This window comes from Siphateles boraxobius, unplaced genomic scaffold (assembly GCF_051911475.1).
Source record: "Siphateles boraxobius isolate OS27281-9 unplaced genomic scaffold, OSU_SipBor_1 20, whole genome shotgun sequence".
NCBI lineage: Eukaryota > Metazoa > Chordata > Actinopteri > Cypriniformes > Leuciscidae > Siphateles > Siphateles boraxobius.
The window spans coordinates 9947996-9962974 of NW_027508811.1; the positions used below are offsets into that span (position 1 = coordinate 9947996).

The 14979-nt window shown below is 43.8% G+C and overlaps 2 protein-coding genes across 11 annotated transcripts in view; both read left to right on the forward strand.

Moving 5' to 3' along the window:
* Positions 1-794: 794 nt before the first annotated feature.
* cimip5 (ciliary microtubule inner protein 5) lies at positions 795-8921 on the forward strand. The gene is made up of 3 exons (XM_077236342.1): positions 795-1446; positions 1799-1838; positions 8505-8921. Exons 1-3 carry the CDS (start codon positions 1214-1216, stop codon positions 8700-8702), a joined length of 471 nt encoding a protein of 156 aa, XP_077092457.1. The 5' UTR covers positions 795-1213; the 3' UTR covers positions 8703-8921.
* A 3107-nt stretch (positions 8922-12028) lies between these two features.
* The window catches only part of rock2a (rho-associated, coiled-coil containing protein kinase 2a), a 73699-nt gene continuing 70748 nt past the window's right edge, over positions 12029-14979 (forward strand). For 9 of the 10 annotated variants that reach the window (XM_077236658.1, XM_077236661.1, XM_077236662.1 and 6 more), the window contains exon 1: positions 12048-12887. In XM_077236658.1, the coding sequence (XP_077092773.1) occupies positions 12789-12887 (99 nt within the window). In that variant the 5' untranslated portion in view covers positions 12048-12788. Of the gene's footprint in view, positions 12888-14979 lie in introns of all 10 variants that reach the window. The other variant, XM_077236667.1, reaches the window with a different exon arrangement.

Below are 14979 nucleotides of genomic sequence, written 5' to 3' on the forward strand. Positions count from 1 at the left end.
GACAAAATTATAAAATTGTATTATTTGTGTCTTTGTTGGATTTTTTTGTTTGTGCCCTTTAAAGGGTTAAAAAACACATTTCAAACATTATATAAATATTATAAAATGTTTTACAATAGAAAATGTAAGAGACGGGGTATGTAATTGTTAAAGTCAGTGTAGTTTTAGTATCCTTGGTTTACTATAACAGGGTTTTTAATATTTTAAACTAGATTTTTTTTTTTTGTCATTTTTAATTAGTTTTTGTTTTAAAATATATAGTCTATGGTTTTATTTAGTTTTAGTCTATTTAGTTTTATTCATTTCAGTACTTTTGCTTAATCTAAAGGGCAATGAGAAATGTTGCCTTGGCAACTAGCTGAAACAAAATTTTATTTTCATTCATGTTTATTTTATTTCAATTAATTAAATTTATTTATGGTTTAAGTTAACGTTTTTATGTATATTTTATGTTAACAGAGCAGGACTGTGATCAAATAACCTCTCAATTAGAGGTCAAATGTCACAATGGAACAATTAATCTCTGTTTGGGAAAAGATTTTCCCAGTAGCAGAATCACTCGTCTCTAACCTCAGTGTGAAGGAATCTTCTCTGAAGTCATACTTTTTCAATTGAGCAGGCCATGTTTGTTCTCATTGGCAGTTACCTGTCCAAATCTGCAGCTTTGGATGAATTTACTGCCAAACACTTCATCAAGTTAGGCTGTTTGTCTGCCGCATGTAATTGAGAACATTATAAGGATAAGTATGTCAATGTGTTTTACCCCTTAAATGTTCATGTTTGAGCAGTGCTCTTTTATATAGGCCTACGTGCACTGTTATGTCACTAACCTGTCAGTCTTTCGCTTTTGTAGTGCTCATTTGCTCTCATTGCTGCAGCGGATGTCTCGCCTCCTCGTGAATTAACAAAAGCTTTGACAGGGTATCCCAGCATCGCCCGGCTGTCTCCCGGGGAAACGTCCTGGGTAAACAAGAGCGAATCTCCGCGCAACCGGGCGTCAGCAGCAGCAGCAGCAGCCCTCGGCTCGTGTTGTGATTGCTGAAACTAGTGCGCGCGACACGTCCATCCACCTCAGAGCAAGACAGGGCGCTTTTCCAAAAGACAGTCTCTTACAATAAGTCACCATTTTAAAAGTCAAGTGGCTAAATAGGTTAAATGAACTTTACAGTGGCTTAAAATTGTGTTTTGTTGACAAGCTCAAGGGCTGTGAGTGATGGACAGAAAAGGAAACACGCGGCGCGCCACTTCGGCTGGGTACCGTTTACCGGACCGACCCAACGCTCCACTCGCCTCTCAGTCCTCGGTCTCAGTGTTCAGGAATTCAGCGGGTAGGACACGAAACACCGGTGACACACCGGCGCAAGGCGATGATACCCGAGACCCGGTAAAGCAAGACCAGGTTTGGAAAGAGTTTGTGCGCGCGGAGCGAACCGGTATGAAAGAATGGTAAGAAAGAGAATTTAATTCACTTTCAGTTGAGTTGCATGTTTGTTACTCACTTTCCCTGGAGTTTCGTTACAAATCTTTTCTTTCCCCTCTTAAATGTGCCATTGTTTGACCCGTTATTTGATACGGGATGGATTGTGGTTGACCAGGCGCCCCCTGGACGGTGTGCGTTACGGTTACTCATCCTCTTTACCAACTAAATATACAGCCGTGGTTACTGTACACACAACCACCATCACATAGGCTAATAAAACGATGAAGATTTCGTTTCTAAATAATGAATTGTATCTTCTGGAGAGATAGGCCCATTATAATATCGCGTTGTAAATTTTTCATGGTTGTTTTATGACAGGGAGAAAAACTGGAGTTTCCTCATGAACTTTGACCAGCTGGTAAGGAACCCTCTTATCAGTAATGCTCTCTGGCAATAACACAGATCTGTTGCTTATAAGTTGTTTTTTTTAGTTGTTTTTTTTAGAATATTGTTAAAATGTATAAATTTATACTATTTTTCAAAATATAATTTACACTATTTTTCAAAAGTTTGGAGTCAGTAAGTAAAAAATAGGCTATACTTTTATTCAGTAAGAATGCATTAAATTGATCTGAAGTGACATAATTATTTGTTACAGAAGATTTATTTAAAAATATCGCTGTTCTTTTAAACTTTTTATTCATCAAAGAATCCTGGAATTTTTTTATCACTTTTCTTTTTCCACTAAAATATTATGCAGCACAATGTTTTCAACATTAATAGGATTTTTTTTGAGCTCCAAATCACCACAGAACTGTTCTCTTTCATAGGTACACTCAACGCTGCGTAGCTTAGACGCAGTGGGAACGCCCTCCGGGTGTGCCGATTGTCTGAAGCCCTTATAGAAACACGCCAATTCATTGGCTGATGGCGCGGGCACTGTCATGACGCTCCTACGTCATCATATTATACTAGCGCGCGCGCCATCTGCTCCTCAGATTTCTCTGCCTTCACGAAGCGGCCATCTTAGCCCTTCGATTTTTCGATTCTGAGCCCGTATATTCGGATTATCACCAGCTTCTTCATCTGCTTCTTCATCTGCACTTCAGCGACTGCGATTAGTGGAACTCTGTTCTCCTTGCGGTGAAGTGCCATGGAGTTTCGTCGTTGCCCGCCGCCATGCGTTCGCTTTATTGCGAACGACGACCCACACAGTAAGTGTATCAAGTGTTTGGGTTTTTCGCATGCGCGCGAGGCTGTTTTAGGCTCGTCTAAATGTAAATTCTGTGACAACCTCCTTCTCAAAACCCTCCGCTCTCGGCTCGCGGTTTTTGAGAAGGAGTCATTCGTTCCCCCCCGTCGCGCTCCCGAGGCTGCCGAGGCCTCGTTGGATTCCGCGACCTGGGGCTCGGATTTAGAGCTCGAGGATATAGAGTACGAGCAGACGGGCCAGGCCCTTTCTCTCCCTCCCTCTCCCGAGCACGCACGCGGTGTTAGGCCAGTCGAGTTTTCCCATGATTATTTATGCCCCAGCCCGAGAGCACGCGAGTCGGTTTCTTTCGGGCTGGAAGATATTATTCACACTACAGCGTCCGACTCCGAGGATTTCGGGCCTGTTTTAGCATCTGACGCTCTCCCGCCTAGCGGCCAGGAGGCGCGGCCTACTGCGGCCTACACGGAGCTTATCGACGTGCTTTCGCGCGCTACTGAAAAGATTTCCATCGACTGGCCCGATGAGCACCGCGAGTCACAATCATCTAAACTCGACAAAAGATTTTTAAGTGGCCCTAATTCTAGGCCTGAGCGGAGAAAGCTGCCCTTTTTCACCGATCTGCATCACGAGATCACCAGATCCTGGAAGCAGCCTTTCTCCGCGCGCCTAACGAACGCGGCAGCCGCTGACTTCACCAACCTCGTTGGTTTTGTGGAGCAGGGCTATTCCTCTATTCCAGCGGTCGAGGACACGCTAGCTACTCACCTTTCCCCGTCGTCTGCTCCGTCGTGGAAATCTCGGCCCCTCCTTCCCTCTAAACCGTGCAGGACTACTTCCGCCCTTATCGGAAAGTCCTACATGGCAGCTGGTCAGGCAGGCATGGCCCTACACACTATGGCCATCCTCCAAGCCTACTAGGCGGATGTTTTAAAAGAAATGGATGAGGGAACGGGGATCACACCGGAAGCTGTCAAGGAGCTTCGCAAGGCCACGGATCTGGCCTTAAGGGCCACCAAGCACACTGCGCGCGCTATAGGGCGTTCTATGAGCGCCACCTATGGCTCAATCTCACGGAAATCCGTGATAAAGAGAAGGTTTTCCTCTTAGATGCCCCAGTGTCTCAATCTGGTCTGTTTGGGGAGGCGGTCAACACTGTGGTTGAAAAATTTCGGGCCGCAAAATCCCAGTCAGCTGCCCTCAGGCAATTTATGCCCAGGAGAGCTAGGGAATCCTCCAACTCCTCCCAATCCCAGCCCAGAGAACGTCCTTCTCATAGGCCGGATTTTGCCGCTAGGAGAAGTGACTCGGCTCATCCCCCGCCCGCTACGGTCTGGGGAGCCCGCGGTCGCCCGTTCCCCCGCCAGCGGCCCCATAAGCGTCTGGAGCTGAAGCGGTCTAACAAACCCTTCACCCCAACCTCCTCGAATCGTTCCTGACCCGCAGGTCAGAAAAAGGAGAGCCTCCCTCGATCTACGAGGTTGGGACAGACCGCGCAAGTGTTTCTGCCCACCTCTCACTTGCTCTCCTTCTCTAAACCTGTCACCTTCGCCACCCAGCGTGTTTCGAAGTGCAGTTACCCCTCAACGTTGTTCAAGCCGTCTGGCGCAGGAGGAAGGAGACGCATTCAGCTTTCTCCCCTTGCACCCGACGCGTTTGATACCAGACACTTTCGTTTTCTCTCAGGAGCAGGCAGACCCTCTGGCCTTGGTCAAACAGGCAGTGGTGCCTCCCACTACGTGTCAGGACGTCAAGTGCTTTCCTTCACGCTGGACCGCGCCACACCACGGGAGACAGCGAACTCAGGTATGTCCGCCGCATTGCATCACTCCACCTCCTCTATCTCACTTCTTTCCAGAATGGAGGCGTCTGCCAGGGGTATCGCCCTGGATCCTCCGCACGGTCGGCTCGGCTACACACTTCAGTTCTGTCGCCCGCCCCCTTGCTTCAACGGGGTCTGTCCTACTGTAGTCAAAAGCGCCCCAGAGGCTTCTGTTCTACAGCGGGAGATTTCGTCCCTTCTCCTCAAGGGAGCTATAGAAGAGGTTCCTCCGAAGGAAGTCGAGCAAGGCTTCTTCAGCCGCTACTTCTTGGTGCCGAAAAAGGGCGGAGGTCTGCGACCGATACTAGACCTGCGCCGGCTGAATTTCTCTCTTTACAAAGGGAAATTCAAGAAGTTGACGCTAGAAGGTATCAGATCTCAGATTCGGGCAGGGGACTGGTTCGTGACAGTAGACCTGAAGGATGCATATTTTCATATTCAGGTCGTACGGCGACACAGGAGGTTCCTCAGGTTCGCCTTCGGAGAAAAAGCATACCAATACAGGGTCCTCCCCTTTGGTCTCGCTCTAGCACCGAGAACGTTTACAAAGTGTATGGATGCTGCTCTGGCCCCGTTGCGGCTCCAGGGCATCCGTATACTCAATTACCTGGACGATTGGCTCCTCTTGGCCAACTCCAGGGAATTAGTGACTCACCACAGGGACATTGTCCTTCGTCACATCCAGTCTCTCGGCCTGAGGTTGAACACAGAGAAGAGTGTTCTTGCCCCAGCTCTATGCACAGTCTTCTTAGGGGTGCGCCTGGATTCCGTTCTGATGCAGGCCCGTTTGGCTCCTGCTCGGATTTCCAGTCTTCTGACATGTTTGGCCCGCTTCTCGCTCGGCCATCATGTTTCTGTGGGCAATTGTCGCAGGCTGCTGGGTCTCATGGCCGCAGCATCCCCCGTGCTCCCCTTAGGGTTGCTCCACATGAGACCGTTTCTGTGGTGGATGAAACTCTCAGGTGCCCGGTCCACAGGATCGGCTTTTCGCCTGTTGAAGGTGTCGCCCAGTTGTTTCCGCGCGCTTTCAATTTGGCGGGACCCTCTTTTCCTTCAGAAAGGGGTCAGCATGGGTGCGGTTTTCCGTCGCCAAATGATTACGACGCATGCCTCTCTAACCAGATGGGGTGCGGTTTTCGAGGGCAGGCCAGCATACAGAGTCTGGACTGGGGAGACTCTCGATTGGGGAGACTCTCCCTTTCTCAAAGGGCATCATGTCATTGTCAGAACAGACAATATGGCGGTGGTGTCTCATGTAAACCGACAGGGGGGTTCACGGTCGCGCACCCTGGACAGGCATGCGCGCCGCCTTCTCCTATGGTCTCAAGACAAATTCCTGTCACTGAGGGCAGTCCATGTTCCGGGGGTCCTGAACCTCGCAGCAGATTTTCTGTCGAGGCAGAAACTCGAGTCGGGGGAATGGATGTTGAACCGCCGAACAGTAGCCCTGATCTGGGAAGTGTTCGGAAAGGCAGAAGTGGACCTTTTTGCATCAAAGGAGTCATCCCAATGCCCACTTTGGTTCTCCCTGAGCCCCCCAGCGCCACTGGGGATAGATGCATTCACCCACCCATGGCCGATGCAGAGGCTTTATGCATTCCCGCCTGTCAAATTGATACAGGCAGTTCTGTCCAGAGTAAGGGAGAGCGGAGCTCGTCTCCTACTTGTAGCCCCTTTCTGGCCGTCCCAGCCGTGGTTCTCAGAGCTGGTTCCTCTCCTGGAACTCCCCCCTTGGGAGATTCCGGTCAGGGAGGATCTGCTGTCCCAGCTTCAGGGCAGGATATGGCATCCCTGCCCCGAAATTTGGAAGTTATGCGTGTGGCCCATCAGGGGCCGTTAGCTTTAAACTTTGGTCTTCCCGCTGACGTCCAGGAGACCATTGCGAATGCGAGAGCCCCCTCCACAAGAAAGTTGTATTCTTCTAAGTGGAGGGTTTTTGAATCGTGGTGTTCGGCACACCCTATAGACCCAGTCAACTGCCCAGTCGGTTCAGTGCTGGAATTCCTGCAGGAGAAGTTTGCTTCTGGAGCGGCCGCTACTACTTTGAGAGTGTATGTTGCCGCTATTGCTGCTCATAGAGAATCGGATGAGATCCCCCTGGGCAAGTTGAGGTTAGTCTCAGCTTTTATGCGTGGGGTTAGGCGCCTGAAGCCAGTACGCTCCCCTGGAATCCCCTCCTGGGACCTGTCGGTCGTCCTGGAGGGCTTAACGGAGGCCCCCTTTGAGCCCTTAGAGTCAGCTCCAGAGCGGATTTTGACTCTCAGGGATTACTCTTTTGTTAGCCTTGGCCTCTCTGAAGCGGGTGGGGGATTTGCAAGCTCTTTCTGTTAGCGAGTCATGTATTGATTTCGCTCCTGGCTTGGTCAGAGTGACTTTGAGACCGAAACCAGGTTATGTGCCCAAAGTTTTGTCCACGGCTTTCCGGTCTCAGGTTGTTAGCCTTCGCTCTTTCCATCCTCCTCCTTTTGTCTCTGAGGAGGACAGAAAGCTTAACTTGCTCTGCCCGGTCCGGGCATTGAAGTTATATGTGGATCGCTCTAGTGGTTGGAGAAAATCCAACCAGCTCTTGGTATGTTTTGGTGCTGGCCGCCGCGGGCTTGCCGCATCAAAGCAGAGAATTTCCCACTGGGTTACAGAAGCTATTTCACTGGCTTATGAGGTGCGCGGTCTACCTTCACCTCTTAGCATCAGAGCACATTCCACCAGGGGCGTGGCTTCTTCTCAAGCCCTTTTTAGAGGTGCCCTCCTGGAGGACATTTGTGTGGCAGCAGGATGGTCCTCTCCGCACACTTTTGTCAGATTCTACAGTTTGGATCTTGATACGACTCCAGGTTCCCAGGTTTTGTCTGCCTGAACCAGTTGTGTGAGTTATCTGGTCTTGTACTAGTTGCGGCAGCGCTTAGCTTGGCGATTTTGGTATTTCGTTCCCACTGCGTCTAAGCTACGCAGCGTTGAGTGAACCTATGAAAGAGAACGTCTCTGGTTACTGGTGTAACCTATGTTCTCTGAATAGGGAACGAGACGCTGCGTTCGCTGCCAAGCTCCTTGCGCTGCCGACAAGCTTCCTTTTTCGGCAGAGAAATCTGAGGAGCAGATGGCGCGCGCTAATATAATATGATGACGCAGGAGCGTCATGACGACGCCCGCGCCATCAGCCAATGAATTGGCGTGATTCTATAAGGGCTTCAGACAATCGGCACACCCGGAGGGCGTTCCCACTGCGTCTAAGCTACGCAGCGTCTCGTTCCCTATTCAGAGAACATAGGTTACACCAGTAACCAGAGACGTTTTTGCTGTATTTAAAAAAAAAAAAAAATTCAAACTTTTGGTATCATTTTATAAAGAAATAGTGTTAAAATGATTGGCATCTTTTGGTTGAAAAAGTTATTGCACTTTCTAATAAATTTTTTTATTTTGTGTTATTTTGTATTTTTTTCGAAATATAATTAAAATGTGATGAAGGTCTGTCATGATCCTTCTTGTGTGGACTTTTATGTTATTTCTTGTTCTGTGTCATGTTTTGTATTCCTTTGTTGTTTTTCTTGATTTGTTCTTTGCTTGTTCCCATTTGTGTCAGTGTGTTCATTCTGTTCCTAGTTCATGGTTTTCATGTTTGATTTGTTTATTTTCTTTAAGGTGGAGGGAGAGCTGGTTCCAAATGCAGTTATTTTATTAACAAATAAATAAATATAAACAAATCAAACAAGAAATAACATAAAAGTCCACACAAGACCAGGGGAACACAGGCGGGGATCATGACAAATATAAAAAGCTTTTATTATAGGCTACATGAAGCTGGTCACACTTTGTGTTCATGTGACTATATGCAATTCATATATGGTTACTAAACTACTGATAAACTTCCTGCTTTACAAAGCATTTCATATTTTATAAATGAATTTTTAAATTTTTTAATTGAAGCAATCATTTATCTTTATTTTTCAGTGAATATTTTCATGGTCAGTTTCATAATGGAGTATACATAAAGCTGCATTTTTATGCATAAATGTTGTTTTTGTTAAATTAGTGTATTACCCCTGTCATCCTCTCAGGGTCATCCGCGTACAGAAACTTCTCTCCCCAGCTCTGGGTCTTCATATTCAGATAGAGTCCCAAACACCAGTAACCAAATGTTCGGCAGCGGCCTGTACACTGAGTTGGGCAAGGAGATGATTCGCCTGGACAACCTGCTGATCTTGACAGCGAACCACCGCAAGGCCAAAAGGAATCCAGAGATGCAACCCTGCTGAGGTTTAACAGACACAAGATGTGTTAAAAACAGTGTAGCAGAGATTTGATCCCTTCTCGTCTTGCTTTTATACTCAAGAGTGTTCAGTGGGTAACAGTTTGTTTTTTGGATATGTATGTATGTATGTGTGTCTTTGCTGTATGTTTTGGCAGTGTATTGAGAGCTTTTTTTTATTAGATTTTGTGTTGACATTAATATGCATCTCTTTGGGTACTGTAATATGCTGTAATATTCTCATTCTCAAGAGAAAAAGAGTCATTAGATAGTTAATTCTTCACAGTCATCAGCCAATTCAGATATTTTATCCATGAAACATTAGGAGGAATAGAACTGGAATATTTTGCCAAGACCTATACATTTATAATGTTTTAAAAAAGCTTGCCAAATTATAATCCAATAAAGTTTTTTCTCTTTTTAATATGTATGTGTGCCTTCTTTTTGGTTCTGAAGGTGTGATCACAGTCGAAATAGATTTAATAATACATTCATATATTGTCCTGTTTTTTTTTCTTCTTTGAATATTGAAATAAAGAGGGGTGTAGATGAGATTGGGAACTGACACAGGTCAGATCACTGCAGCTCAGCAACAGTTTGAACTTTTATTTTTATTTTCCTAGTAGTTTGATGCGTAATAATTGCAACTGAGTTGAAATTTGAGGGAGGTTAGGAACGCAGAAGTTTGCAGGCCAGTTTAATCATTCTTGTGAGACCGTTCAGGTGATATTAGTAGAGCCAGGTTATTTATTGTATGTGCCATTAGAGATAAAACGCACCCTCTAGTGGAAGAATTTGTCCTCTCAAACAATATCAACAAATGAACTTTACTTCATAATGTACTTGCACCGACAAGAGTCGCTGTTACACTTTCATTGGGAAGTTTCTTTTATATATTTACCATTATACAATCTAATTTGAGACTACATTCACAAAGGACTCTACAATTTTGATGGACGAGGGTTATTTATGAATAAGCCAACCTTCAAGGCCACTTTTGAAAAATCCCCAGAAATGGCATACCCAAACTTAAACAGATACAGTTCATGAACCCTTTGCACTAAAAGCACAAGTATGATCTCATTTGAAAGCTGACACCTAGTAGTTTATTGTAAATGTAGAAATAATTATTGTCATAATGAAAAAAAAATGTTTAAATAGCTTCAAAGTTTTGTAAAGTTATTAGAAATTAATTTTTATGAAACATCTTCATAAAAATAAAATTGAAGTTGGCCCTGGAGCAATCTAGAAATGCACTGCAGCTAAAGCCATATGTGTGACCATTTTATATTTAAAATCTGAAAATGATAAGTCTAAAACTCTGTATTTAGTTAAATGTTTTTCAAGATCATGTCAAATTACTTTATTTTGATTAGACTCTAAAATGCAAACTGATGTTTAGTCATCTTCTGAGTCATCTATTCAGTCTATTGTCTCTATTATTTTGTGGTGCAAACGAGCCCCATTCAGTGTGAGTCTCTCCCTGCACACATTTACACCTCTCCAGACTGGTTATGGCTCTAAATATGCATTTCTTTTGTCTGCATTATAGCTACTAACGACTGGCTATTCACAGGCTATTCATAGGGTTTCAAACCCTAATTTATTTTATCAAAGTTCTCACTAAATATTTGAAACTAGTATCAAAATGCACTGAAACATTTCAGTAAGCATTCCTATTTAGAAAAAAATCATAAAACAATAACTGCTGGTGGCAGGTGCACCTTGGCTAGCTAGCATGTTAGCTTAGCACACCATCAATACACGACCATTTATGAGATTAAAACCATGTTTGTGCTCCAAACTTACTTTATAACGCAAGTCTAGTGTTTTAAATAATCTTCTGTGATCTAATTTGGCTTCAGATAAAAAAAAAATCCGACAGAAAATTTATTATTTATAGTGTTCTGCACGATGATGAAATCTATATCAATTAGCATTACATTATAAATATAATCTATTATTATGAAATACCTGACATGGCTTGAAGAACACAGGTAACTCAAATATCATTGCAATCATGTTTATTGTCTTCAAAACATCTTTATCTGCATGTTACAGCGATCTCTGTCAGCTACTTTCTGTATCAGTGACGTCCTGGAATGTCACATGACTATGGGTCTTCTTCGTGGTCCATATATGGACTGTTATTGTGCATATAGCGCCCTCAGGCTATTGGTATGAATTGAAAACACAGCACATCTCAGTAAGAAGCGATCATAATGATTACATCGACGCATTTGGGTATAAATTCAATAAATATTATTCCTGTCTATAGAAATATGATGTGAATCTATGAGAATATATCAATATTTCTCCAAGTCTGCACATTTTTGAGCTAAAGCCCTGAGGGACGATGTTTTGCGAATCGCTGTCATGACGACAGCAAGGAGTGTTTTTTTATGAATGGACCAGCTGACGCTCATAATTCATATTAAAGGTATCGACTCATTTTTTCATTTCATAACTCCTGACACAAATTAAGACATAACTGTCACTATAAGTTTCTCAGAATACAATAGTGGTCAAATACTGAATCTTGAGTATTATATCTTTTTAATGATGTATAGTTTGTCAAGGTATAACATTAAATCTGATAGTAAATTTGAACTAAATAAACAAAAAACGCTTCAGTGCGCCGACGCTCTGGCAACGGTTAACAGGAGACCAACACTGCATGTTAATTTCATTTGAAAATCTATGCAATTCTTCCTTATATTCACCGTATAACTACATTTTAATGTACATCACTGAAGCAACATTCACTGTAAGTTCAACTTTCAACATCATGTGTTCAGTCATCTCACATTTTATAGGCCTACTTAATTGACTTTTGGGATGACAATGTCACAAAAGCCGAGTGATATGTTCTGTGATTCTTCTGCGGTAGTGGGTCTGAGAACGTTATCCGCCGGAGGATATTTGCATTCTCCCGTGCTGCTTCGTGGGCGAGACAAACAGAGAATAGGGGCTTATGGGTAAAGACTGCTGTTATCGTCGACGTTGGTGATGGATTCATTTAAGCGGATCGGCTCTTTAGAAAAACTCATTCCAAAGAATCGTTTACAAAAATGATTCATCAGTTCTTTCACGCCATGGCGCAAATGAACTATCACGTGATCCTTGATATACTAGAATGGCATATTGCATACGGTTAAGCCTTAACACAAAGCTATATTAAGGCACATTTTGCTGTTTACGTTTTAATTCCGTGATTTAGAACTTGAATTAATTAATCGCTCATTTGAGAAGTTCCGCTCAAACGAATCGCTATTGTGAGCCGGATCAAATGAACCATTTAAAAGATCCGAGTCAAAAGAACGATTCGCTCACGGATCGGACATCGCTAGTTGATGTTAGAAAAACGAACTCGAGGCTCGAGCTGCCTGCTGGAATAGCGAGGAATTGATCCGCGGAACTGGCGCGAGCGAGCGACCTGGGGAGACACTTTAGAAAAGCGCTTGCGAGTAACTTAACTTTATCAGAAATATAATACACATAAAACGCACTGGTTCCGTTTCACGTCGCAGTTAACTGTTAAGTGTGTTGCAGGAATGCGTTGGAGTTTTTTCGACTCCAGCAGATGCTCGCCTTTGAACAACAGCAGCGTTGTTTATGAACTGGGGAAGATTTGAAGTCAGGCTCAGTCAGTCCGGAGCGCCTGGGAGAGGGGGAGAGAGAGAGGGGAGACGAGAGGAGGGAGGAGGAGAGAGAGAGAGGCGGGGAGGAGAGGAGAGGGGCGCCCAGAAAACGCCCTGCTGCTGAATCCTCTCAAAATTAAAACTTTATCGCGCCATTGACGGTACGCTCGCATGAAAGGATGGGAAGTTTGACCCCACTCAGTTATTTAAAGTAACCACCTAACAGGCTGTTTTGAGGGGAAGTTTGGAAAACCTCAGTTGCTCCCATTGGATTATTTTTTTCTTGCTTTATTCTGGACGAGCCCGGGGTACTTTTGGGAGGGCGGCGAGTCGGAGGCTGCCTAGGCCCGCTGCTCGACAACTTGAAAGAAGATCTTGTATCTTTAATGTGAACCAGAAAAGTTGTGCAGATCGCTCTTCATTGCTCATACTGGCGCCAGGACAAGGTAAAAATGTCGCTAGGAGCGGAGAGAAGGATGGAAAACCGGCTGAGACAACTGGAAGCCATGATCAAAGAGCCGCGGTCTGCGATCAACTTGGAAAGTTTGCTGGTGAGTTCACCGTCACTTTTCATGAATGTTTAATGCGCCTCGAAGATCCGTTGCCTAGTGACACGAGGGGGGGAAGAAATAGCACGCGAACAACTTAACCGCGATGGTGCTTTGCAGAAATGAGCGTGTAGCCAACGTCACAATGAGCTGTGAGGAAGCTCTGTGTGCACGTTGATGTCTCTTTTATTATGCTCAGCATTTGTACACAAACATCGCTCCCACTTCCTACGTTCCTTGTCAAAAACTTGCGGGAAACCTCAAGTCCCTATCTACGCGTATAAAACTATTCTCATGTACACTTGCCATATTTGAATAACTGTGCTGCGTCAAGTTCTGAGTTCATCTGTTGCCTCTGTCCAAATATAGTAATATTGTTGGCCTGCAACATGACAATTTCGTAATTCCCCCTTCCTGCTGTTGAAGGGTTGTTTGGTTCTGGAAGTAGACTCTGCCATTAACTCGCCTGCAGGTGAAGGCATTCACATTCACATATTTCTGAGGGCAGGAATATTTACAGGTTGATCTAATCTATCCAAATATAATTTTTTTTGTCAACTGATAGATGCCAGTTCAGTGTGTTTGTGGGCACGTAATGCTCGACTAAACATCAGAACAGTTTGTGCCAAGTGATAATATCTGACGAGCCTTTCAATCGGTTTATTTCTGATTTAGCCAATGCCTCCTTTTGTTTCAGAAAAGGACAGTTTCAAACTTGATGATTTTTTTCTTGAGCAGCACATCAGCATATTGGAATGATTTCTGAAGGATCATGTGACACTGAACTGGAGTAATAATGCTGAAAATTCAACTTGAATTTTAATTTTAATTTTTAATTTGAATACTATTTCACAGTATAGCCTAACTGTTCTACAATATTTTTTGTCAAATAAAATGCAGCCTCGGTAATCATTAGAGACTTACATTTTATTTAAATAAAATAAATATAAATGCAATACAATTACCGGCCACAAACTTTTAAATGGTAGTGTAATCAGTTCACCAAAAATAAATAAATAAATCAATTCACACAAAATAATGACACACACTTTGCTCATCAACAATTGGTTGGACCAACAGATAATGTTGAGCTGGTTGTGATGCATAAACTAAACTAGTCCATTATTTGAAAGCACAACAGTGTTCACACTGTTCAGGGAAGCCAACCTATCAATGGCTTACTTATTATTTTGTATAAGAGAATCTATTTACATGCATAAAAGAAAGTATTTTTAAATAAAAAGCCTTAGCGTTTGATCATCATAGCAGATGCATCACGTTGGTGTAAAACGTACTGCTCTCAGTGAAGTGATTCATATGAGGCAGTCAGGGAGACTGTTCTTTTGGTACTGGATGTTCTTGCATGTGTAGACTGTATGTAAAAATGGCATGTCAGATCTGTTTGACTGATTAAAGTTAATCTGATCCAAAAGCAAACAATACTCGACAGATGTTCGATGAAGCATGATTTGACTCACCATATCTGGGTCAGAGTTTGGTCTAAACTCTGAGAAGCTGTCTGAGAGAAAGATATGGGCCATCATTTTATCAAAAAGGTATGCGTGTGTGTGGTTGCGTGCGTGCGCTGTCCATTCTGTGAGTGTTGGTGACAGAGTTTCTCCATTGCTGAAGAATGTGTGTTTCCTGAGAAGGAGATGAGCAGAGGAGAAGTGGGAAGCAGTGAGTGGGAGTGAACAAGCCTCACTCTCTTTCTCTCTTTCTGTCTTTCTCTCTGCCATTTATAGCTCAAGTCCCTCTCTGGTTAAGCTCAGGGCAGGAGATAGCTCTGTTTGATAGTGTTTAGCTGTACTGAGATGCTTCTAGAAAACATCTCACTGATATTTTCATTTCTTCTTTCTCTCTTTTTGATCTCACCCCTCATGAACTCTTTAACTTGTCATTAGTTCTAGCTCAAGCTGATTACTGTGAGTTATCCAGCCTAATGCGATTGATTTCAGGCCTTTAAAACCAGCATTTCAGCCTGAGATTATAGCTGCTTTGGCCAGTCTGTGTGTGTTTGGCAGAATGATGCCAAGTGTATCCATCAGGAATTTTCCAGGTTTGTTTCCAAAGGCACTTTTCCATATGTACAGGT